This window comes from Tiliqua scincoides, chromosome 2 (assembly GCF_035046505.1).
Source record: "Tiliqua scincoides isolate rTilSci1 chromosome 2, rTilSci1.hap2, whole genome shotgun sequence".
Classification (NCBI taxonomy): domain Eukaryota; kingdom Metazoa; phylum Chordata; class Lepidosauria; order Squamata; family Scincidae; genus Tiliqua; species Tiliqua scincoides.
Window position 1 is genome coordinate 48,166,765 of NC_089822.1, and position 27,091 is coordinate 48,193,855.

Consider the following 27,091-nt stretch of genomic DNA (forward strand, 5'->3'; position numbering starts at 1 on the left):
CTTGCTTTGATGAATTGAAAGTTTAGTGTTAAATTCTGTTGCGAAAAACAGCCAGTAAATTCTTTAAGTTTCCAGAAATGTGCTAATGTTGCTTTGCTGCTTATCCCTGCTCTTCCTCCCTCCCCCATTGGTGAGATTTTGGGTGTGAGGTTGCATATTACTTAGCTTACGCTAATGTCGATGGTCTTCTAAAATTCAGTAAAACATCTATTCTACATATTGAGCCAGTTGCTTTTTCAAGACACTGGAGAATATTCTGCTTTATTGTTTGATGTTGTGTTAAGGTGCCATGCTGCAGTGCAGGTTTAAGGCACTGTGGTTGCAGTTTATGTTCTGGCATAACTGAATTCTGCATGAAAGTATGTATCTGATTCTTGAGGTAAGTAATTTTTCCTCTTGCACAAGGGTAATACTTCACATTCCCTGGATGTTTCTCAAAAACCAACATTTAGTAGGTGTGTGTGTGTGTTCTTGGGGGGGAGCATCTGTTACTTTTGCACTTAGGTAATAAATGCAGTGATTGCATCACATCTTTATAGCCTTACCCGTCACAGTTTTACATGCATTGTTAATATCCCTGAAACTTGGTAAAGGGCAGTATTAATCATTGCAAGTGTAAATCCTAATAAATCCGCCAGCATTTTTAATGCATCACCCCAAAGCTTTGGTTCATATTAGAGTAGGTTCTGGTCATGCGAAAGTTCTTCTTTTGTGGAGTAGTTGATTGTGGCAGTGAGTCAGGCACAGCTAAATAGCACCAGGAAGGAAATTGGCATTTTTGAGAGCACTTTAATAATGATGGAGTAGGCCAAGCCTCACCACTGATTCTGAGGTAAAATGTTCTGACTGGAAATTTTTTTCTTCAGGGTCTTTCTGGCTGATCGAAACAAGAGAGCAATTTTAAATTTTTGAAGGAAGAAATCTATTCCAGCAGTAACCCCTGAGGCAGTGACACAAAGAAGTGCTCTGAATGGTGAGAGCAGCTCAGCTGCCTACTGCCTCTGAAACAGAGGTAGTTGTTCAGTTTCTCCAAGTTCTTGTCTTAAGTCCACTTTAATGGGACCCCTAGATGGCACCAAAACTTCCTTCAGTAAAAGGGCCCCCATGTTTATTTTTGTGGGTGGGTTATGCTGAGCAGATGCATTTTGCAGGGTGGATGTTGTTCTGTGCCACATAGTATGAGTGAAGTATAGTCCTCTTGTGAATGTGGTGTCTCAGTTATTGAGGTACTGTATTTTGTTATAGGTGACAATATGATAGTTATGGAATTGATGCATTGCTTAAAAAGTAGTATGGCATACCAGTATAAATCACACATGTAACCCACACACAATTGTTTTCCATGAGACCTAAAACTACCCCCTGGATGCCACCTAGATGCCATATTAGTCCTGTGGGAATATTTTTCTATTTCCAGCAAGCACGCTGTGAACAAACACATTCTTGACAAGTTTTATAATCTCTCTGCTTATCAAACTTCTCTTTCTTTGCCACTCTAGTTTATTGATTTCACCTTCCCTTACTCTCCAAAACAGTTTGGCTTTGCCATATCTACTTTTTGTTGTCTATGTACAGTTGACATTTAAACTCCTCACTTACCCCATCCCTTTAAATGTACATTTTGATTTTGGGTATGATACTGCTGTGCCTAATGTTTCCTGTTCCCCTGCATCTCTGTCTCATCTGACAGTACTTTTGCCATTGCCTTTGCTTGGATGTTGTACAGATTCCCAATGCATGGACAGCATGCACATCTTCTGATTATCATGTCTTATTTTGGATGAGATGGAAATGCAGAGGGAAAAAAGGAGTCTTTGTTTATGCTTCTAGTTCTCTTTGCAACCATGTAACATCTAAAGCCATTCTGTTGAAGGACAAGTTTTGAGAGGTACAGCTAGGTTATGAAACGGCCTGAACATTTCTGTTGTGAAATGCTGCTGGAACTTAAAATTCATCCTAAATATTATAATACTAAGGAAATGCATAGCTTGTACATGCCTGTCTGCATGGAAGGTGTCACATTTATTCTGCACAACAAAATGTATAAAAGTAACGTTAAAACTTGTCTGTCACTTTTCATCCAGAAAAAGTTTGATATTTATAGCTGGTGTGGGTTGTATTGGTTATGAATTGTTTAAAGTGCAAGGAGACTTTCTCATAATAGGGTCTGCTATATAGGATCAGTGCAGAGAACAAAATAGAAAGCTTTTATGAATTTTTTTGAAGAAGGTCAAGGCCTTTAAGCTGGCCTTTTATGACCCTGATCTGGGTCTTCTGAGAGGTCTGCTGGAAGAGGGAGCAATAGGTCTGCTGGGGAGTTCTGTGTTAGAGTTATTGGCTGTGTATATATCGATCACTGTGATTTTATAACCGAGATTGGCTAGTATGTATTGAATGTGCCAGTGTATAAATATACTCCTCTTCACTAAGTAGTTTTGGAAGTGACTCAGAATGTCATGAGTATTTGAATACTTACCAGTACAAAGTTAATGTTTTCATAGTGTACTCAAGACTAGTTTTGAAAGAGAATGAATTATGTAGAAGAATGTAATGAAATGATTTTGGAGGCTGCAGTCCTATACAGTAGTAGTCCTACAGGAATAAGCCCCATTGAACACTGTGGAACTTACTTTTGAATAAGCATCTGTAGGATTGCTCTGCAAGTTCACTTGGCTAATTGCATTTGCTTTTACTACCCTTTACTATCACAAGTGCCTTTAATTTGAATAGACAGGAATATCTTCATTACCTATAAAATTTAGAATGCTTTACTTGATCAAGGCTGTAGTAAAGAGTTTTAAAGGGAACTGTCAGTCCTGTGAGTCTGTGAGCCCTGTGAGTCTGAGAACTTAGGAATTCTGATTTTAAAATCCCATAAATTTAAATGGGATTTAAGATAAACACAGTAAACTTGTCTCATTGATTTCAGAGGTGCTTAGTCATGACTACCTTTTTCAGGATGTATTTCAAGTATGTTTCGTTAAAATTAATTTACTGTCTTCTATAAATATAGAACATTAGTTTCTGAATGAATGCCATTTGAATTTGTCCGCATTGATCAGAGCCGGTTTATAATTATTAATATAGGTTTTGACAAAGGAATAATCCAAGTAATCTAAACTACTACTGCAGTGGGATAGTAGATGCTAGAAAAGAAGCTGTATTTCAAGCCTTTGACAGTGTACTCTCAGAAAATCTAGGTGTTTTTTTTAATGTGTGAAGGTGGATTTAGGATATAGATGTAGCTGATCATGCTGTAGCTAATTCCTGGTAGTTTTAACAAACTCCATACAAGTGCATTTCAGTTCTTCTAGAATAGCTGGTTTTGTTTGCTAGGGTAACTTTCAATGTTGCCTATGAGTGATACAAATATGTTTATCTAAAGTGATTTCATTTTTTCTTTTTCAATATATGCAGCAAAGTTGTTCACATTCACCAAATTACAAATCTCATTAAGAAAATTTACATATAACACTTTTACTTCAGTTACAAAATTGCATTTACTCTGGTCTTCAGAAATGCAATACTAAGTGTCCTCTTGTGAATATTGTTGGATAAATCCATATACAGATTGGTGAACTTGTTAGTTTCCTTTATTCAAAAGCGTATAAGAAGCAGTGTTTCTTTTAGAATGCTATATAGTAAACATGTCTTCTGTTTACATCTGGAATGTTTTCTGTGTGCATGTCTTGGTTTTCTACTTTGGAAACTTACGTTAGGTAAAAATGGAAATCTTTACTTCAAAATATGTTTTTGTAAAGTTCTGGTAACATTTCTTGCAGGTACCTTTTGATTTATAATCCTACAGAACAAGAGCGCTCCTCAGTGGTTTCTGTCTATGTGAATACTCCTAGAGTTAAAGTGCTGTCTCCTTTTGGAAGACCAGTTGTGGCCCAGCTTAGTGCAGTGTGGGATGGAGCTGCTAAAGAATCACAAGAAGCATATCAGGCAAGCTATTTGCAATAATCTATGAATGTGTATTGAGCCCAAATGTTAATACTGGTAGTTTGTACATTGAAAGTTGTGGAAATCTTGATAAAGTCAGTTTCCTGTTCAGTAGTGCTGCAACTTAGAATGTCCTAAACATACCAATTATGAATTCTCAAAATTTATTAGTTCACATGTCTGTTCATAAAGGTGTGACTATTATGTACTTGAGGGACCCTCCCTCCATCTGAGACTTTGCAGTTGAATGAAACCCTTTGTTAGATTTCTTTTAAGCCATGTTCTAATTCCAAAGTGACACATTTTAATACAGTTCTTGTTTAACTTTTATCATTTTGTTTGTGTAAGCAGTGTCAGATGGGAATTCACTATTTTGAAGCTGAGAAATATTTGATTAGATGTTTTGCATACAAATATGCAAGTTATGCTACTTTCCCCTTTTGGAAAAATATTTCCTTTCAAATGCCTTTGACTATCCAATTTTGTAAAAAAAGATTTTTGAAGTGTTCCATTAACTTTTTGTGTTCCTGATAAAATGAAAAGTTTTAAGCAAGCAGGCAATGTCATGTAAATCCAGTTGTGAAATCAACATATGTAAATTGTGTGTCTCATGCATATTGGTTGTTTACAGTTGAAATGTCATATGAAACAGTTAAAAATTGTGATTGGCATTATTTTATATACATGTTTCAAAGTACATATAAACATTAATTTAAAAGCTAGGATGGTTTATTCATAAGAATATCCCCGCTGGATCAGGCCAAAGGCCCATCTAGTCCAGCTTCCTGTATCTCATAGTGGCCCACCAAATGCCCCAGGGAGCACACAAGACAACAGACACAACTGGATCCTGGTGCCCTCTCTTGCATCTGGCAATCAGAGGCAGCCTGCCTCTAAAACCAAGAACTTGCACATACCTACTATGACTTGTAACCCATAATGAACTTCTTTTCCAGAAATTTGTCCAATTCCCTCTTAAAGGCATCCAGGCAAGATGCCATCACTACTGCTTGTGGCAGAGTTCCACAAACTAATTACATGCTGGATAAAGAAATGTTTTCTGTCTGTCCTAACTCTCCCAACACTCAACTTTAGTGGATGCCCCCTTGTTCTGGTGTTATGCGAGAGGGAAAAGAGCATCTCTTTATCCACCCTGTCCATCCCCTGCATGATTTTGTATGTCTCAATCATGTCTCCCCTCAGGCGCCTCTTTTCTAGACTGAAGAGGCCCAAACGTTGTAGCCTTTCTTCATAAGAGAGGTGCCCCAGCCCAGTGATCATTTTGGTTGCTCTCTTTTGCACCTTTTCCATCTCCACTATATCCTTTTTGAGATGTGATGGCCAGAACTGGATGCAGTACTCCAGGTGTGGCCTTACCATCGATTTGTACAACGGCATTGCATTATTAGCTGTCTTAATCTCAGTGCCTTTCCTAATGATCCCAAGCATGGAATTAGCCCTCTTCATTGCTGCCACGCATTGGGTTGACATTTTCATCGAGCTGTCCAAAAGCACCCCAAGATCTCTCTCCTGATCTGTCACAGTCAGCTCAGAACCCATTAGCCTATATGTAAAGTTTTGATTCTTTGCCCCAAACCAAAGAATCTTTGGTTTGTGTGTGATTCACTGCTCTCCTTTTTGATAAGACTCAACTCAACAAACCTTTTTGATAAATGTTAAAAAGTTTTGACTAGATTAAGTTTGATCAACTCACCTATATATTTAAATATCTGATTTTTGAAGTAATACAAATAGAGAAAAATAATTGAGATGTCAGTGTATTGCATCTGTAACAAGAGGCAAACTATCTGAAAGGCTAACTATTGTAGTTCATCCTTTTGTTTTAGGTAGTATTTTAGCTGGGGGAAATACATGGATGTAATAGTGAAATGAAAGCTATGCTGATATTTGCAAATCTAGCTTTTGAGGAACATTATTTTCACATGTCTAGCCACACAAACATGGGGCAGAATTTTGGCTTTGGTTAGAAAATAGTTTCTAGCGATGTATGAGTTAAAATTAGCACTCAAATAACGTTAGTAGTCCTTGAGAGCCAAGTAATTTTGTTTTATACTTAGCTGTCTCTTCTTGGTATTGGAAAGAATTTTTCCCTTCCTCCTCCAACAGATCTCCTTCTTGGCTCATGTACCACCTTTGGGTTTTGGCGTTTACCAGCTTCTGGAAGGACCAAGTTCAGAAACTGTATTGGCTGACTATAATCTCTATCATGATAAAGCTAAAGTAGTCAAGTCATATAAAACATTCAATGTAAAAGAGATACAGAATGCTTTGGATGAGATCATGCTAGAGAACTCATATATGAAAGTCTGGTTTTCTGGCAATTCTGGGCTTGTTGAGGTATGTGGGTTTAACTATTTGAAAGACTTTGATTCTGAAAAAAAAAATAGAAAATACCAGTATCATTGATTTTTTTCCCACGCCTTTAGAAAATAAATACAAAAGACGACAATAAAAATCATCGAGTAAAATTGAGTTTTGTTTGGTATGGAACTACAAGCAACAGAGATAAGAGTGGAGCTTACCTCTTCATACCAGATGGAGAGGCCAAGGTAACATTATTACATTTATAATAGACTTATGTTTTGGAAGAGCCAAAATCATGGTGTTGGGTACACCCTGGCTACAACTGACAGCCATGGGAGAACTCCCAGAAGTATTACCATTGTCCAGGGAGAATATTAATTTCTGAGCCTGGTTGATACATAAAGTAGTTCTCAAAGAGAACTTTAAAAGATAATGGAAAATACTCCCACAGCTGCAAGACGATGCCTTCTTGTTTTTTACTTTGTTTAAAAAGTTATATCCTGCCTTTTACTTTCCACAAGGAAAAGAGGTTTTATAACAAAAACATGAACAATCCTATATAAAAATATCAGTGCAGTCATTGGAGTACTGAGTAGTCAGGCAACAGAATTCCAAAATTAACAATACAGGACAACTTAAAGCTGTTTTGTTTTGACAGGCATTTAGTTAAGACTCTTGTGGAATATCAACAGACATACTAATCTCATGAGAAAAGGTGTTCTTAGGATGGGTACCACAATGGAGAAAGGTCCTATACAGGTCACCACCAACCATACTTGTAATGGTGATGACATCTACCATAGGACCTCCCTAAATAGGGTATGTAGGCAGACTTGGACCATCAGAACCTGTATAATGAGGTGTACTGGGCTGAAAAAATGTTCCGTTTTTCTCTTGTGGTAAAACAAAGCATTCTGAAAAAATTAACTATAATTTTCATAAATTAAATATATTTATGCTTATAAGTTTATCAGATTCAAGATACCATAAACAACTAATATAAAAGTATCAACTACTCAGTTTTCTTGAAACTTCACAAATACATTGGATTTCTAAACTCTATAACAAGCTATGCTAGAAAAAACACAAAGTTCCCTTGTAATTACAAGCCTCAAGTAGAAAATATTCATTGTAGCTTTGTTGGGGTTAGTCTTGTAGTGACTAAAATATATAATTGCCCTTTTGATAATACAACTGTTTATTGAAACGTCTTGTGTCTGTAACAGTGGAAACGTCCAATATTTATGTTCATTCCACATAACCAGTTAGGGGAAGTGTGAGTGACATACCTCCTCTCCTACTCTTTTGTGGGTTTCATATGAGGAGGGGTGATGATGGTGTCCCTCCTTAAGCAAGAACATGAAAGAGACAGGATGTACAAGTCCCTCTCTCATCTCTTGCTGATCCTGTGAAATCTATTGCTTTTGTGTTTATATGAGATGCATAACATGAGCTGTAAAATGCATGTGTAGTGCCATTGTCAAAAACAAGGATGGAACTTGTGAGTTCTTTCTTGCACCTTTAGTTCTGGGAGTTGGTCTGCTTAGGGCACTGTGCTCTGGTTTCATCGTTGCTGTGATGGAAAGTGAATAAATACTGAGAATGCTGCTTTTTATCCCTTACCAACATTGCTAGTATTAGCAACAGAAAACAAACTGCTGAGACCTTGAGTTCTAAATGCGCTAATGAATTATGGTCTAGCATTTGGCAATGTTTTCAGTACTGTTTTTAGGACAAAGTTAGGATGTTAGTTTGCAAAATTGGAAAAAAATCCTAACATGTAGTTGTAATGTTTTGATTTTTGTGTCTCTGCAGCCTTATGTTTTTTCTGACCCACCTGTTATTCGAGTTACACATGGGAAGATTTTTTCTGAAGTTACAACTTTTTTTAGCCATTTGACTCACACAGTACGACTTTATAAAGTTCAGGGTAAGGGAACAGCAACAGCAAATATTGTTATATAAGTCCTTTTTGTTTTGTTTCTTAGGTTCTGAATGTTATCCTTTTGGTTGCAGTTCATGGAAATATAGTTGAATTCTCTTTTTACAGTCTCTTAGTAAATGTTAGCTCTATTGGGGGAACTAAAAAAATCTACCAGATAAAATTGTACCTTGGTTTAAAACACTTTAATGTATTATATGTGAATCTGTTGTTGAAAAATATTTGGAAAATGCAAGCTACCATATGCAGAAGCTAGATTATAAACTAATAAGAGCCATCAGCCTGTTCCTCCAGTGTTTACAATCTTCAGGTTGTTTCCATCCACAATTGACTGTTTTTGAACTCTAAAGCCCTAAATGGCCTAGTTTCTATAGGACCACCTTCTCCAATATCCTATTCCTATCCGTTAGGTGATAGTTACCAGAGAGAGAGGCTTCTCTGTGGAGGCACCCAAATTATGGAACCCTCTCCCTAGGCATGTTTGCACGATTTCTAAAATATGTTTATTCCACAAAAACTTTAAAATTTGTTTTATCAGCTAAATTTATGTCTTGGTTTTATGTTTCTCCTTGCTGCTTTTTAACTGTCATTTATTTTTTCTTGTTTGCACCTTAAAGTGCACCTTAAAGTGTGTTGTCTTAGTCTTATTTTATTAGCTATTGTGAGAACGGCAGGATATAAATTCCTGAATAGGTGTATAGTAAAATACAGCATTGATAATGGCAAGCAAAGTCCATCCTGTGTTCTTGTATTTTTAATGAGATTTAAGTTTTTTACTTGCCTCTTTTTCTGCTGGTTCCATTTTGTTTGTACCCATTTTTAAACCAGCTTGAGGTTTTTTAAAGACAATATAAAAATAAACTCTCAGCTTTATTTATTTATGGTCTTTCTTACTAATATGAAAACAGAATGAAATATTTTTTTTTGTATTTAGGTCTAGAAGGCCAGTCTCTTGAGATATCCAATATTGTGGACATTAGAGGAGAATACAATCGTGAGATTGCAATGAGGATTTCATCTGACGTGGAGAGCCATAACAGATTTTACTCTGATCTCAATGGATACCAGGTAAGGGCTGTATATTAATTTGAACACTGTGATTAAGTAACCTTTGTATTAGGTCTTGGGCTGGGTTTAACTGATGATCTGACTCATGTTCTAAAAAAAAGCCCAGGAAATCTCCAGTCCACCACGCCCTGGAGGAGGAGATTGAAAGCTGCTGCTTTTGATTTTAAACTACCGCAGATACCCGCCCATAAGTCAACCCCACAGATAAGCCAAGGGCAGGTTTTGAACCAACAGTCATGGAATTTTCTATGACCCCTATGATAAGTCAGGGGTTAAACTTAGGGGGGTGTCTGACTATAGTTTTGTCTGATTTTACCCGAGGCAAGATCCTGAAAAATAACGTACCACTAATTGTTACCTAAGAACTGTAGTCTCTAATTTATTAAAAACACAGTAAAAGATCATAAGATACATTTTTATTCTTTTTTAAATTCTGGTCTTCACCACCTTTTTGTAAACACTATCAGAGTAAGTGCACTATAAACAACATACCAGTGGTTCCCAACCTAGTATTCATGTACTCCCAGGGACACTCAACAGGACATTTAGGGGTACTTGAAAAAAGAATGGAATAATGGCAGAAAAAGGCAGGCACAACCTCCAGAATGCACGACCCGGAAAGAAGGTAGCTAGCTGACTGTGAAAGCCCCACCAATAGCTAGTTTTTGGTCATCAATTCATGTATGAGCCAGTGATTGAAAACCAGCACAGTCAAAAAGCTGAAACATAATATGGAAAATGATCAATCACCCAGAATTTCTCAAAATTTTCCAGAATTTCTGGTGCAAAACAGTGCAAAGGCAGAGTCTTCTGTTCTTTAAACAGATGAACATTATAGACATTATATATCAGGACTTTCAGAAGGCGTTTGACACGGTCCCTCACCAAAGGCTACTGAAAAAACTCCACAGTCAGGGAATTAGAGGGCAGGTCCTCTCATGGACTGAGAACTGGTTGAAGGCCAGGAAACAGAGAGAGGGTGTCAATGGGCAATTTTTACAATGGAGAGAAGTGGAAAGTGGAGGTGCCCCAAGGATCTGTCCTGGGACCGGTGCTTTTCAACCTCTTCATAAATGACCTGGAGACAGGGTTGAACAGTGAGGTGGCAAAGTTTGCAGACGACACCAAACTTTTCCGAGTGGTGAAGACCAGAAGTGATTGTTGCGTATCATGGCTTGTTCAGAAAGTCTGGTTAGAACAAACTGGGGTTGAATGTCAGAAATAGGAAACTTACTTCCACCACCCACAAAGGAGTCCATGAAGTCAAGCCTTGTGAACATCACACAGGATCAGAGTTAACTCTGGTTCCTTCCATCTGATGTCTGAATCAGGCCATTTGCTTTTGTGAGCTCTGTAAAGAAGTATAATGATCAGTTGCCATTGTTTTTATATAGCAAAAGCTATTTTTCTATTTGTTATCTTAAATCAATGAAGATCACTTTGATCTAGATTCAGCCTAGAAGGACAATGGACAAATTGCCTCTTCAAGCAAATATTTACCCAATGACTGCAATGGCTTACATCCAGGATAGCCAGATTCGCTTGACTCTTCATTCTGCTCAGTCTTTAGGAGTTGCTAGTTTAAAAAATGGTAAGTATTTGTAGAAGCTTTTAAAGTCTGACTATGTTTAACATAAACCATATTGTCAGTAAAAAAAAAAACCTTTCTCAAAGGACAATATGATTCCATGCTAATCTTGAAGGCTAATCATGTTTATTGATTAGATGATATTGATTAGATGACATTTATTTATAAGATGATTGGGATATTTGGATACTTGTTAAATGGTAGGGAGAAGTGATATAGCCAGAAGAATACTGTGGCATGACATTTTGAACTGCAACTCTCTGGCCATTTGTAAATATCTTAGATTAGGGGAGTTGCACATCTTTTGTCATGTGTGTGACTCTTATTTGTCCCAGCTAATCACACCACAATCAGAACCTTAAACATTATTGGCCACTTTTTGTGTACATTCCAAGCTTCATTTTGCATATATGCAAAAGTTAATGTTACTAGTTCCATATGAAGAATATTCTTTCCTTGTTGCAGCAGTATGATTTAGAAATTCAATAAGGATGCATATTGGTGGAGCCAAAATAAGACTAATATTTGTTTTTAGGCCAATTAGAAGTCATCATGGATCGGCGACTTATGCAGGATGATAATCGAGGCTTAGGGCAAGGTGTTCACGATAACAAAATCACAGCTAATCTGTTCCGACTTCTCATGGAGAAAAGAACTGGAGTAGATATGGTAGGGATGAATTAATCTCAGAATTGATACATACATTTTTCTGCAATATGAGTAAATGCTCTTGGTATTGTGATGATGAGAATTTGGTTCTGGTATACTCTTAAGACAAAATATTTCATAGCATTTTCACTACATAGGCGTATCTGTTATAGAGTTAAAAATCATTTAAATGCTTAATTTGGCAAACATTCACAAGGAGTTTGAAAGATGCGGGAGTCTACAAATCAAGTGGCATTTTTACAAAAATGAAGGTCACCCCAGTCTATAGTGTGGTCACCAGTGGTTATATTGGGACACCCGTGAACACTGAGGCAGTAGGAATCATCTTTAAAGATGCTGTTAACACAAGGCTACAAAATCATTCCACAAATGATCAAAAAAAAATCTCAGCTAGGTATGGGCAAGATACAGCACTTTGCTTGGTCAGTGATGCACATAAGCAGTACAAAATCCAGGAAATTTATAAAAGGTATCTTAGTTTCAACCAGATAAAGGTTGAAAATGGCTGTCCATCTTATGGCACACTGACAGGCGCTAAAATTGTAAAGGCACACCATCAGTTTTTTTACAATTGGCAAGGCACATTGCACTGCCGGGGGGGGGTTAAATTCCCAAATGGCTCTACTAATAAATGACCCTCCCCCAAACTCCCGCAGCACACCTGTGGACCATTCATGGCACACCATGAATCACTGGTCTAGGAGAAAAGAACATCATTTGCAGTCATCCAGCATGTACCAGCATTGTGGAGGAATATAAGAGCACTGCAGAGCATGTGTAAGATGAAGACCTAGTTTCTTTGGCAAATGTAGGCTCTCAGAAGATCACTAAGCACTCCTAAATTCTAAACAGTGACTTCATCAAGTGTTGAAGTAGAATTACTTCAGCTGGTATATGTACCATATTCATGTATCCATATAATTCTTAGCCTCAGAAATCTACAGATAATATGTATATGGAAGAGGGAGATAAGACAAATGATGCCCACTCTAAAGTAAGGAACTGTGTGCTCTAATCATGCCATGATTTCTTCTAGCTGGAGCACATTTCTCTGTAAGGAGGCATAATAAACAAACCATGCCATAACATTAGCACTACATCCTTCTGGTTCCTACTGACTTTAAAGTACTGTTAGTATTTCTGCTCATATGTGTTCCTCAGGAAGTGTAACATTGCTGAAAAGGCAGAAAACAACTAGGGTAAGAGCAGGAGAAAGGTCAGGTAATATCTCTATTAGCAACTGCACGATAGAAACAAATGAATACTATTTTGACAATTTTTCACAGGTATAATTGGTAAACATTTAATTTAAATTGCAGGATTGTATGTCACTTTTAAGTGGATGAAAATTTACTAGAAATACCAAATCTGCAAATATTTTGCTCTTTGTTTTTTAATAGAAAGAAGAAAAGTCATCCGTCAGTTATCCTTCTCTCCTTAGTCACATTACGTCATCTTTCATAAATCACCCCATGATTCCAATGGTGACCTATGCAGACAGAAATATCCCTTCACTGTTGAATATCTTTTCTCCACTAACCTCATCCATGCCCTGCGATATGCATATGGTTAATCTAAGGACAATACAATCAATGGTAAGTTGAAATGAATATTGCAAATGTACTTATTTCCCACAGTCATATAGGTCAGGGGTGTCCACACTTTTTGGCAGGAGGACCACATCATCTCTCTGTCACTGGGCCAGGAGAAAAAAGAATGAATTTACATTTCAAATTTGAATAAATTTACATAAATGAATATATTAAAGATGGAATATATTAGAAATGGGCAAGAGGTCTGGTCTAGAGGTTAGAGCCTCCGTTAGCCCAAAGATAACATCAGAAGGTCACCAGTAAACCACCTTGAATAAAGTCAGAGGAGTAATCCCGATAACCAGAAAGGCGGTATATAAATACCTTAGTATTGTTATTATTACTATTTATATGAATGAATGAAGGTCTTGCATTAGCTCTAGTCCTATAAAAGGCCTTGCACAAAGCAAGGCTGGCCTTTCCTTCGCTGCTGCTGCTGTATCACAGATGTGAAAGAGCAAGCAGTGGAGGGAGCCCTTGCCCCCCAGCTCACATGAGAGGTTGAACAGTTGCCCTCACACTGAGAGCAGTTGTGTCAGGGCAATGAGACTCCAGCAAGTCTTTGGAGGGCCAGAGGCTCATTGGAGACTGGGGGCTCCCCGTGGGCCTGATTGGGAGTCCCTGAGGGCTATGAATGGCCCCCAGGCTGGGGTTTGGGCACCCCTGCTATAGGTGGTTGTATGTTTCCTGGAAAACGCTTCTAAGATTATTTTGATATGGAAATGGAGTGTTTTCTCCGCATCTTTAGTCCTAAATGCCTAATTGTTGCTCGCTTGCCCCGCTTCCTTAAGTGGTGGGAAATTCAATGGCATAGTTCTTGTCAGAGAAAAAATTCCTGAGCAAAGGCAGGTTGACTGAGGGGAGTTGTGCTTAGTGATTAGCGTGTATGCACACATCCTTTCCTGCTCTCCTCTTTCCCTTTACTACACTAGCTGCTGAATGGGGGGGAAAACCTTGGTAGTTTGTATCTAATGCCACCATCCCAGGCTACAGAGACCAGGCAGAAGAAGGCCATCAGGAAAACACTGAACTATAAGGTTCTTATTTTTTAAAAAACACAAAAAACTCACAGTTGCGTCAGTGGGTTGTCATGTCTCTCTGCCTACAGAATTACCTATGAACATAATAGTAATAACTAGGTATTTATATACCGCCTTCCTGGTCTTTGGATTACTCCTCTGACTTTATTCAAGGCGGTTTACATAGGCAGGCATTTCTAAATCCCTCAAGGGGATTTTTACAATCACAGAGGTTCTCTCTTTCAAGAACCAACAACATTTCAGAATGGATCTTCCTAGTTTGGTCTCACTTCTGGCCTCCAGTTCTCCCACGCAGGCGGGCAAGCAGCTCCATCTCTCACATGGAGGGCAGAAGACGACACTTCTTGCTCACACCAAGAGCAGGTGGAATCACTCAGCTTGGCTTGTCAGCTGCTTCAAGGTCTCCCCATTTTCAGCCATTCAGAGAGTTACCGGTGTCCTCGAACTAGCGACCTTCTGATGTTATCTTTGGGCTAATGGAGGCTCTACCCTCTAGACCAGACCTTCTGCCTAGGCATGGAGGTCTGGTCCAGGCAAAGGGTCAAAATGTACTAGGACTAGGCAGTGTGCATGCACTAGGCAAAGGGTCAAAATGTAACTAGGTTATTAAACGTTCAAAAAAGGGGGAAAAAGAAATTTAAAGGATAGGTAGAAAATTCTAATTTCTAAACAATTACTTCATCAAGTGTTGTATTGAATTCAGCTGGTATATGTACTGTACTCATTGCCCAAATAATTCTAAGCCCCAGAGTCTACAAATAATACATATGTAACGGGGGGGGGGGATTAACACAAAATATGCCCACACTAAAGCAAGGAACTGTATATTCTGTTCACGCTGTGATTTCTTCTAGCTGAATGAGGACAAAGATTTGATCAAATGGGTGCAGTAACCATTAAGGCCTAGCAGGTAGAATTGAGATGCTTCTCAAAAGCTCACAGACCCTCCCACATGCTGCTACATTAAATCTGGGGAAGTTAAATCTGAATCCATAGAACCATGTGCTTGCTGGTAATCGTTTCAAGCTGACAAAGGGCAAAAGCTGCTTACATAAGGTTTCCCCAGCAGCTTTTTAGGCTGCTGAACCTGCATAGAAGCTTCTAGAGAGTTGTGTCCAAAGTATAGAAAAATGGGAGGGGGGATTAATGGGGGGCAGTACTACTTTGAAAATGACTTTCTTTGAGAAGAATGATATCTGGAAGTTTTAGGTTGTCTTTGTACACTTGCTTTATTTATAAATATACCAGTTGGGCATAGGATTAGGTGAGGAGGAGTCATAGCTCAGTTGGTAGCACACCTGTTTTGCAGGAAGAAGGTTTCGGGTTCAATCTGATCATAGAATGGTGGAAAACTAGGTAAATATTAACAAAATGAACTTCAGCAGAGATAAACGTGTACATACATACATAAGACCTTTATTGGCATAGATAATGGAAATACGAAACAACAACCAAACATTAAACATTCAAAACACACACACAATAAAATAAAACACTCGTAATCATCCAATACCCCCTCCCCCCATTCACCATAATATAGCGGAAGACCCAGAATTCCGTCCTGCCAGGATCCCAGAAACAAAGTTGGCAACCTTGTCAAGAGAGCCAGTTTCCTCTATGGAAAGAAGAGTTTGTAATTTAAATGAATCCTCCCAGCCCTGCATTTTGTTCAGCAGTGGAGCCAGATAGATCTTACGAAGGGTATCATGGAGTGGGCAGTAAAAAAATATATGATGTAATGTCTCCACACAATTCATGTCACAGGTACAACTTCTTTCTGAGTAGGGAATGCCACTAAACCTGCCCGCTAGCAGAGCTGATGGAAAGGCATTGCATCTCGCAAGGGAGAATGCTCTGCGAGCCTGTGGGCACTGCAGATGATAAAGGAAAGAAGCCGGCTTCCCAAAGCTGACTGGGATGTGCAGATGGAGAGGGGAGCAAATGGTATTAAACGTGTAGTTATTCATTTGGGTTGGAAAAAAATCATAGGATTGGGGAGACTTGCCTGGACAGCAGTACATGTGAAAACTCTAGGTTGTTTAGTAGACAAGAAGCTAAACATATGTCAGCAGTGTGATGTGGGGCAGTGATTCAAGGCTGCATCAACAGAAGTATAGTATTGAAGTTATGAGAAGTAATGGTACTATTGTGTTGTGCATTAGTCACACCTCACCTGGAATATTGTCTGGCTCTGGGTGCTGCAGTTTAAGATGACAAACTGGAACGGGTGCAGAGGACAGCAGCTAGGATTGTGAGGGGACTGAAGACCATGCCTTATGAAGAAAGGTTGAAGAAGCTGGGTGTATTTCATCTGGAACAGGAAATGGTTAAGAGATGACATAACTACAGTACAGGCGTACCCCCGTATCCATGGGGGTTCCATTCCGAAACCCCTTGCGGTTAAGAGAAACTGCAGATATGGGTGAACGCTGCCCTCCTCGCCTCTGGATGGTTGTCTGAGCCCGGCATACAGAGGCTGCGCACATCTGTCAGGTGAGAGGAGCGGAGCTCGCAGGGGGCCCATTGATCCTATCCACGGATAAGTGAATCTGTGGATACGGGGGGGCCCCTTGTATCTACAAATATCCTAGAGACTGTTATGTGGAGCACAGAGTGGATTTGTTCTCAGTTGCTCCAGAGGATAAGATCTAGACAAATGAGTTTGTATTGTTAGAAGGGAGATTTCAGTTAAACAATAGGAAGAATTTCCTGTTGGTAAGAACTGTTCATAGTGGAACAGTCTGCCTTGGTAGTAATCTTTCCGTCTTGGAGGTGTTTAAGCAGAAGCTGGATAGCCATCTGGGATGTTGCAGTTGTGGACTGCCTGCATTGGTAGGAGATTGGACTCAATCTTATAGGTTCACTTCTTTTATTCAATCCCTGACATCTCCAGATAGGAGTAGAGAAAATGTCTGTGAAAATGCTTCCTGACTAAAGCACTGGAGAGCTGCTTCCAGTCAGTGTTGGTAGTACTGAGCTAGATGGATCTGAGGCTGACTTGGTATTAGGCAGCTTCCTTTTCCCCCTATGCTTCCTACCTAGAAGTAGGTATCGTGTAAGGATGTCCTGCTATCTCAGTTCTCCAGACATTTCTGCAACACAAAGGTGCTACATTTGGGCCATCTCTTCTTTCCTTCCATGGTTTTTCCATGCTCCAGGAGATAGAGGTTAAGGAATATCCTAAGCCATTAGGAATTCATTATCACTTCATCAAATCCATCCTTGGGCCATCAGCTGCTAATCTGTTTTGCAAAGGTTTTTGCCCCAGTAGTCATTATGGTGTCCCTTAACACTTTTCTTAGCAGTACTTTGCAACGCAAATGTGTCTACATGAATGTAGACTTACAGATATACCACCTGTGCTATCCATTGAAATACACCTGTTGAATAAACAGGCTCTTACTATCTGCAGCTACCAAAGCAGGCAGTGATTAATGTCTAGAATTAACTAGATTAACTAGATAACTAACTAGAATTCACCATTTTTGTACCAGCAAAGATAAACTTGTGTATCCTTCTTGTTAACAGTGCATGATATAGGAATGGTAGTGTGTTTAAAAGACTCTCAAACTACAAAATTTTGAGATCTCACATTATTATCAAAATATTAAAGTGAGGGAAAAGAACAAATAAATTTCAGACATCAACGACAAGACAACAGAGGCCCATTCCAATCCCCTCCTCCCCACTCACACATGTATATTCTATTGTGTTATCTGATATACCTGTTCTTATCTGGGAATGATGGCATATAAATCATTAAAATGATATCTGACACCTTTTGCTATGCAAACTGATATGAAAACTTTTGTTTTTGAAAAACCATTTTCCCACACTAAAAGGGCTTGAGAGTGAACAACCTTAAACATATGAATGTTTCTAAAATCCAAAAGGCTACCCAAGAAGGCAGGACATTGTTGTATGACCACTATATTTGTTTGTTTTATTCACTGGATTTCTATCCCGCCTTTTCCCCCTGAGGGACACTATTTTGTTATGTTTTTGTAAAAGGGCTAGATGAATTCTACAGTAGCAGAATATGTGGTCTCTGAAGATCTGCATCCACTGGTGTATTGGGTACCAAGTTGGCACTACAAATAAAATATGAAAGAGATGGGCTTGGAGTTCTACTTCAGAAGAATGGATATATTTGCAGCACATGTCCTTCTATTCTCACATTCAGCCTTTTGAGGGTGGGAGAGGAACTGCTAGCATGTCTTAATGTAGTTGCTCTGAATCCTTAAAAATTGAATTCGTCCCTGTATAAACTTGTGGAGAGAGGCCTTTGCTCAGTGGTAGAGTTGCTACTTTGCATTCAGAAGGTCCCAAGTTCAGTCCCTGGCACGAAAGCAACACCCTGATTTGAACCCTGGAGAGCCACTGCCAGCATCTTCCCTGTGTAATTTGTTCTGATTATTTGGAGAGAATATTTTGGGAGAATATTTTGATGGAGTCATTTCTGGCTTAGGTATATGAAATAATGGAATTTTTTTGATCTCAGTAAGATATGTGAAATATTGGCTCATAACATTCTTTTGAGTAATGTGTATCAGGTACTACATAAAACAAAATTCTTTAAAATTTAATATAGTAATTATAATTATGATTAAATGTGATTGAACATGTAATAAAGTCAAGACCAGAAAGTGCATGTGTGTGTAATTGAGGTCTGGTATTATAGCAGTTACCAATAAATTTACAACAAACCCCAATAATGTCAGGTTTGAAAAAACCTTTCTGAATTCTAGCAGCTTCTGCTGTCTTATAGGACAGTGTTCGTTTGTAACAGAATTGCTGATGTACTTCAGAATTCAAAAGTTTGTGTCCGAAGTTGCTGATTTTTTCCTGCTCTACCTTTTCTCTTGTTTTCAGGCAAGCCCTGGGCCATCTGATGAAGCAGCCCTGATCATTCATAGGAAGGGATTTGATTGTAGGTTCCCAAACATAAACCTGGGGCTCCTCTGCTCTACAACTCAGGGAAAGGTATTGTGCTGTATGCTAATGTATAGTTCTAAGGTAACTGTGAAATTAGTTGGCAGGGATTCAACAGCTACTTTAGATATGCCCAGTGGACAGTTGACACTTGTCCCTTCTTCCCTTTAATCATAAGACCCCCAAGATACATTATGAATCTGTAACTGACATAGGCTTGCTAGCATCTTTGTTTCTGATCCTCTAGTTTTTGGTCATCACATCTTCACACCTCTCTCTGCAATTGTTGAAAGAATATATATTAAATTTAGTGAAAGCTAGTATTCTCAGAGTTCCATTTCCACCAAATTGCTGAAGCTCTCATTTTTAAACTTTGTGATACTAGTATCTATTGTGTATGTGCATCTTGTATTCAACAGAGGTCTCATTCACATCCCTCTCTGCTTCTCCAAGTCAGATACCTGGAGAATTGATTCCTGAGAGCCAGGAACTCATTGCACCAAGGACTCATCTGTAACTTATTCCCAACAGGCAGATAGTCATTCATATATGGCATTTCATGCCATACACTGGAAAGCGCACACACACACACTTTTGCTACCTTCATCCTAGAGCTATTTATGTTTGTTTGGGGGGGGGGGCGATGACTTTTGGCTTGTTTGTTTGGAATGCTAGGTCTTATTTTGTACTTTATTTTAGAGAACTTAGTTTTGAGGAGGGGCCAATGTTAGTGCCCTGATCTCCTTGCCCTGCAGCCTAACTCACAAAGATGCTTATTTTGCTTGTTTGCTTCCCATTTGCCTTGATAATTTGTTGCTGGAGCTCCCTTTTGCTTTCAGACCTTATACTTTGATGGAGCCCTTTCCATGTTAGTATGTCTCCTGAGGGGTCCTTCGGTTTCTACCATTGAACACATGCAATGCAGATGATTGTGGGGCATATTGAAGGATGCATGTTTGGACCATATGGGCTGGTTGAACTGAAAGCTCTTTTCGAACATTACTTCATGCGTAGAAAAAGCACAGAGTGATGCTTATGGTGAAACTGTTGCTATGGTCAAACAATGTGGTGGATAGGACATTGAGGTGCTTTCCCCTCCACACACACAATTTTTCTGTATGTGGCTAATGCCTGAAGAGGACTTGATTGTGTTTTATACAGTGGAATGTATTGTATACAGTGGACCTTCAGTATCTACGTTCCCAGACAACAACACCACCCTGTGGATACCGATTTCGACGGAAAGTCCTCAAAGGACTTCTCGTATACGACTGGAAGCTGCTTCTAGTCACATCTAGGAGGTCCTTGAGGCCCTTCTAACACGGGGTCAGCACCCACATTGGATCAGATCCGTGGGTGCTGAACCTGCAGATGAGAAGAGCCAATTGTATGCAGCACCTGCTTTGCATTCATATGTTTGGAGGGAAGATCAACATTGATGTGCAAGCTATCTACCTTTACCTGCTGTTTCATTGGGGAACCTGTGATGAGTTTGAGTAGCAATAGGGTTTCCCAATGTACACTTTGAAAATTTTGCTTTAGAAGACTTTATTTTTAAAGGGTTAAATTTAAACTGGTTTCAACTTGTATGTTGGAAGTAATTATCTTTTCTTTTTGAATGTTTCAGCTAAAAGTGCACAAACTCTTTAACAAGTTCCACGTGGGAAGTCTTATACCTACATCTTTATCTTTGATGCATTCACCTCCAGATGCCAGGAACATGAGTGAGATCAGTATGAGTCCCATGGAGATAAATACTTACAGAATTCATCTAAGATGAAACCTGCTTCTAGAACTTGTGTACAAAAAGGAAATCTGCAGCTTTTGTCTTCTCAAAGATTGGTGTGCAATAAGAAGCACATTTTTGTTCCAGCTTCTGGATACTGTGACAATAAATTCATTCTAGCAGTAAAAAGCCATGATGCAAGCAACCTTTCTCTAATAAAATGCCAACATCAGTATCAGTAAATACAACAAGTGGGCGAGGGGGAATGAATAATAATACTTTTAATCAGCAAAGTGAATCTCAGGTTATATGTTAATGTATGGCTTCTGAATCTAGGATTTTCTGTTTGAAAGGGAGGGGATACAGATTTTAAATTGTTTCTGATCCATATGTGGGACTCGTATTGTTGAAATCCCAATTGCAACTTGGAATTGAATGTGAAAATGCTCTGGCAAAGCTATTGTCCAAATACTTGTAAAGACTTCTTTGAATAACAGAATTTCAATGTGTTCCACATAGAGTCTGAATTTATCCCACTCCAGGGGTGGAGTGAAATCCAAGATCCTTTTGATAAGTGTCAAAATTTTTATCACCTTATCCTACCATCTTGAAGTATGGAACATGCATTCTGGAATTTTAGATTAATCTTTCCTTGGAAAATATTAAACAACTTGTTTTTTGTTACTTGACACATTGGGATATGTGCAATTACTCCATTATATAGAGTAAGGAAAGTCAAGTCTATAATTTCATGAATACAAGATTTTTTTACAGAACATTTGGATACTAATGCTCTCTGAAATGTTTTTCTATTTCAAAATTACCATATCAAAATAAATGTGCCTTATTTTTTTTATAAGTCTTGTTACTCTTTTGGTGTCCATCCAGTGCGCGTGATTATTTTGGTGGCAGTTTGGGAAGGGGACGACAACACACAGTTACAGTACATTCAACCATATATCTTTTCTTTTGCAATGATGACCACACTCTGATCTCCTGCACCAAATTTGTGCTGATGGTATTCTTAATGCTCTGACTCCATGAATGTAGTAAAATGATGCCCTGAAGCAAAACAATGAAAAAAAATAAGGAACACTGTAAAATTAACTCCTATCAGTTAATCTTCAGAATATTTGGAAATGTGATGGTATGCAGGGGATAGATTGTAAAAGATGTCATATAATTTGTATTGTAGCAAACAGTGCATTGAGAATCATGTGCCTATATTTTTAAAATATCACTGTACAAACTCGCATCCATGCTTATGTATTGCTGAGGAAGAGCTTCTTCATAAATACTTATTTTCACATCAAGTATTTTACACTGAGTTCTTGAAGCCATGTGGGTTTAAAAATTCCACTTCTGTGAATAAAACTATTGTTTACAATTAAAACCAATTAAACTGCAGCTTGGTATGGTTCCGGTTCTTTTACCCTGACTCCGAAACTTTACTTATATACATGCACAAATTATTTCTTTTAGAACTAATAAGTATTTAGTAACTGGAAAATGCTCTTTATGCTCCTATGCTTTTTGTACAGTATCAATCTGATCTGTGCCATGTTTTTTCTAAATGTATTAGTTATACTTCCAGTCTTAGATATGAAAATGATCTTTGTAACTTTCAGATTTGGGGAGCTCTTTGGAGCACATTGCCTAGTTTCACCCCTTCATTTTTTGTATTAGCTCAGTTTCATGTGAATTGCTGAAAGATGTCTGGTCACATTGGCCAAGCATTTTAGAAAGCTGTAATGAATGATTTTATGCAATATGTACAATTTTTGACCACTTTTCGTTTAGGTGAAATCTTTAAATGCCAGCAGAAAGTTTCTTTTTTTAGTTTATAGTGTCTATAGAATGATTTCTCTGAAATGTGTTTTCTGGGGGGAGGGGAATCAAAATTCTGAAAAAATTAGATGCAATAAACTGTAATGTAGAACATGTTCTGAAGGATCAGTTTCATTTGGCTAAACTGCTGCCCAATCCTAAACATTGCAGGGCCCACTGAGATAGAAAACTGAGGACTGCAGCCTATTTTTTAAATAATTTTTTACAAGTATCAGCAGCTGTACAATTGTGCCTGAATGTTCTTTAACCAGCAGATTTCTGCTTCTTTTCCAAATACGTAATTTGAAGTTCTTTTGCAAGAAAAAATGCTTTTTGAAGTAATGGTAACTTTAAGACAAGTCTGGGCCAAATTCTTCCTCTGTCAAATTTGCTGTCAAATTCACACTTTCCCTTCAGCAAGGAGCTCAAGATGATTGTTTGGATTTTTTCTTCATATTTCCTATGGATGCCTTTTCAGTCTTGTATTCCTTCTCAGTATTTAAGTGGTCATTTTTGAATTGCCTATATGTGGTTTTAAAAGACCAATTTTATGTATTTCGACAGATTGTTTCAAAAGGAGCATTTTCAGTGAGGGAGATTTGTGCTGTATAGTAAATGATTTAAATCATTCTATCTGCTCTTCCTCACAAAGTAGAAACAAAATTCATCCTTCAGGCATTCCATTGTGGTTAAGGATTCCTAACATTTCTTTAACTTGTTTCATTTGTTCATAATGTCGTCTAAAACCAGCTGATTTTACTGGAAGGGTTTCATATTATTTGAGAAGATTTTATACTTCTGTGGGAGGGGGAGGAAGAAATGTAATATAAACTGACTAATAAAAATCCTGTGATGCTCTATCTTTGTTATGCTGCATTGATCCCCTTTTAGATGCAACAGTATTTCTTCAAAATGTAATTTCTTGTAACCTTTTCTTAAGAAATGCCTTGCAAATAAATGATAACCTACTCATGTAATGTTTAGGTTTATAAATCTAGCTGTAACCTTGAAAAATAACAGCTTTTCAGTAACATCTGCTTTGTATTTTTGAAAACATGTATTGACTAAATAGCTTGAAATTTTTTAAAATCTCTGCTAGCTTCTGTTTTAGACAGTTTCCTTTTGAAAAACATTCTCTTACAACATTTTAAGACTACAATATTGTCTTCAAGTACTCTGGAGAAATCTAACTTTATCAGAGAATTGGTGTTTTTCAAAATTCCGGTGGCTGGAGAGGCCTTTTAATGTGTCAGGATTTCAAAATGTGATCTAGAATCAAAGATTTCTCTACTGCCAAACACTGTTGTGTGGCCCATCTCTTTTCTCGGACATTACAGGCTGGGATATCGGAGTGAACAGTGCTAGAGGACATGATCTTTGGGTTAGTTAGTAGTTGCATTGCAACATCTGCTCTATGACACTAGTGAGCAGGAATACCTGATGAAATTTCATTAGCTTTACACACTTGTCTTGGTGAAATTGAAAGCATAAGAAAGGTGCTTATGTCAAAATTGCTTTGACAGACATTTACATTTTAACTAGCTTCCAAACTTTAAAAAAATGAATGCAGGCCTGATGTGTTGATCTGTTGGGCAGAAAAAAAATACTGTATTGAGAAATGCTATGTGAGCTGTCAATTGGATACAGAAATTATCCTGGTTACAATCAATAGTGCCTTGTTTCTGTAGATTCCAAGTTTGACTATAGGTAGGGCAAACAAGCTAGAATAGAAAGCAGGGGATAGATATGGTGTATTTGGTTGCTGATAAAATATTTCCACCAAAATATTCTTGCAGTGGCTCCTTACATGGCAAAGAAGTAAGAGGGTTCCTTGTCCCAGAAAGATAGCCTGGGTGCACTTACATTGGGATGAATGGGGCAAGTTGCACTCCCCAGCTAAATAAGAGTCATCACTTCAAAAGGTGTGTCTTTGCCTAGTTAACAGCAGTAGTAGCCACTAGCCTCATGGTACATTGGAGTGTGTTCATCTGGAGTTAAATGGGTGACATTCTTTTAAATCATTTATTGATTGTTTTTGCTATGTGAACTAATTTTGTTGAAAAGAGGTATATAAATATTCTTAATAATATGCCCAAAGATTCCTGTAATGACAGTTTGTGTGGGTTTTTTTCTTTAAAAGTATTGTCTCATCAGTGCATTAACCATTCTGTGGAGGGGGAAAAATTCTGGTGCAGCTTATTTTTTGCTAGTCTAGCATGTTCATGGATTTTTATTTTTGCAGAATGGCAAGTCTAGAGAGATTTTATTTAGAGTAGGGAAAATGTTTAAACAAATTCCAGTACTGTCCCACGGTAAGCCATTTCACCCACCCACCAGCACACAAGTGACAGAACCATTCATATCTGATGGCAGTTGCCATGACAATGGCTCTGGTCTCCTGTTCAGCATTTGTTCTCCTGGCTCTGCCTCAGCATATGATGCTTAGGCTTCTGCTTCCTGCTTCAAATTTTCTTACAAAAGGAGCCGATAAGATAACGCTTAATGGAAGATTAGCAGCAAACATGATAAAGAAACATGTTGGATGGTAAACGTCTTCAAATAAAATGAAGGCTGTGTACTATGAATACGAAATACCTTGAAATCTAAGTTTCATGGATGACCAAGCTGCCCAAGCGTTAGCAGGATTTTGTGCATTTTTTGCTGGTAAGATCCAGCATTCCAACCCATTAGGGTCAAGTCTGCCCCTGTTTACATTAGAAATAGGTCATAAATTCAGGTGACTCCTAGAAAGATGAGAGTAGGTGTGATACCTCAGTACATTGGGCCCTCTGCTGGGTTTTGATTCTAGGACCCCACCGAGATACTAAAATCCATGGATGCTCAAGGCTGCAGATGTCATGCTGACAAAATGATGTAAATTTGTGGAAATTGCAAGTTGCTTAAACATTGTAAGAGAGAGCTGTAAATTGGTGGGCAGTTACAGCAGGGTAGGTGAAACTTTTTTAATGATAAATCTGCAGTTGGTTAAGTCTGTGGATGTGGCAGGCCCATTGTTCTTCCAGTTAACCCTTGTTAGTCATAACAGTGGTTCTCATTACTCTCTGGCTACCATGTGGCAAGCTCTTTTAAAGGAGGATTTGGGTAAAAGCTGGCTTAGATTTTAGGAGGCATTTTTCTCCTGGGGGGCCACTCTTTCTCGTAGCTCCGTACTGAATTCTTGGCCTGATCATAAAAGACAATTACAGCAGTTTGGGTACATCTCCTATGCCATCAATGTTAGAAATTTCGGTACAGTGGGTGTAATGTAGGAAGAGCTCTGCTGCATCAGGCCAAGGGGCCATCTAGTCCAACTTCTTATCTCACAGTGCCCCAGCAGATTCATTCTGCTGTAGATATCTATATCTTGCTGCACCCCCTGAATCATGTTCCCCTCAAGTACTGCCTTTTCAGAACCAAGAGCCCTAAATATTGTAGCCTTTCCTCATAAGGGAGGTGCACCAGCCTATTAATCATTTTAGTCACTCTCTTCTGCACCACTTTCAGTTTCACTATATCCCTTTTGAGATATGTTGACCGGAACTGGATACAATACTCCAGATGGGGTCTTACCATTGATTTGGGAGATGACATAATTATCCTGAGCATGAAATTGGCACCTCTGCAGCTGCTGCACTGGGTCAATGCTTTCAGCAAGCTGTCCACAAGCATCGCAAGTTCTCTCTCCTCCCAAGTTCTCTTTCCTGATCTGTTCAGACAGCTCAGAACCCATCACTGTATATCTGAAATGTGCATCACTTTCCTCTTGCTTACATTGAAGCATATCTGTAGGGTGACCAGATGTCATAACCAGAAAAGAGGACAAGACACCCCAAAATGTATGACATTAAAGAGCCTGTTTTTCCAGATGTTTTTGTTTTCAGACAAACGAAGCCAATGTTAATCTTGGTTATTTTGGGGTTGCTCCCTCCCAATTTTTTAAGTGCTGGAAGACTTGTGACCTCATCAGGTCTTGATTCAGAAATCTCTGTGTTGGAGTACACCCAGTCTTACACCTGTACTGTTGAGTCAGTTATCTATGTGCAGGTAACTTTTTGTATTGAGGAGCGTTCAATCATGTGATTATCCAACCCCTCAGTCTGAAGTGATACAGCCCAAACTCAACCAACCACAATGAGAATTGGTCCAAAGTAATTCTATGATCTGAATTAGGGTTGTCAGTTCTTTTGTTCCACATTGCCCTGTTATTACACTTTTTTCTCAATGAGCAACCAAGGTTACTCTCAGGCTATTTGGGGGCCATTTATGGGACCTGCCTCTTTACCACTAGGCTCTATCCCAGGGGTGTCCAAAGTTTTTGACAGGAGGGCCACATCATCTCTCTGACTCTGTGGGGGACCGGGGGGGGGGGAAATAATGAATTTACATTTAAAATTTGAATAAATTTACATAAGTTTACATAAATGAATATACTGAAGA

The 27,091-nt window shown here is 38.5% G+C and overlaps 1 protein-coding gene across 1 annotated transcript in view; it reads left to right on the forward strand.

The window, feature by feature from the left end:
• The window catches only part of MAN2A1 (mannosidase alpha class 2A member 1), a 78,867-nt gene extending 55,241 nt beyond the window's left edge, over positions 1-23,626 (forward strand). Inside the window, exons 13-22 of the mRNA XM_066615714.1 lie at positions 3,783-3,948; positions 6,073-6,303; positions 6,393-6,515; positions 8,086-8,200; positions 9,147-9,280; positions 10,730-10,871; positions 11,404-11,537; positions 12,938-13,132; positions 19,042-19,152; positions 20,729-23,626. Coding sequence (XP_066471811.1) covers positions 3,783-3,948; positions 6,073-6,303; positions 6,393-6,515; positions 8,086-8,200; positions 9,147-9,280; positions 10,730-10,871; positions 11,404-11,537; positions 12,938-13,132; positions 19,042-19,152; positions 20,729-20,881 — 1,504 coding nt within the window. The 3' untranslated portion in view covers positions 20,882-23,626. The remainder of the gene's footprint in view (positions 1-3,782; positions 3,949-6,072; positions 6,304-6,392; positions 6,516-8,085; positions 8,201-9,146; positions 9,281-10,729; positions 10,872-11,403; positions 11,538-12,937; positions 13,133-19,041; positions 19,153-20,728) is intronic.
• Positions 23,627-27,091: the final 3,465 nt, after the last annotated feature.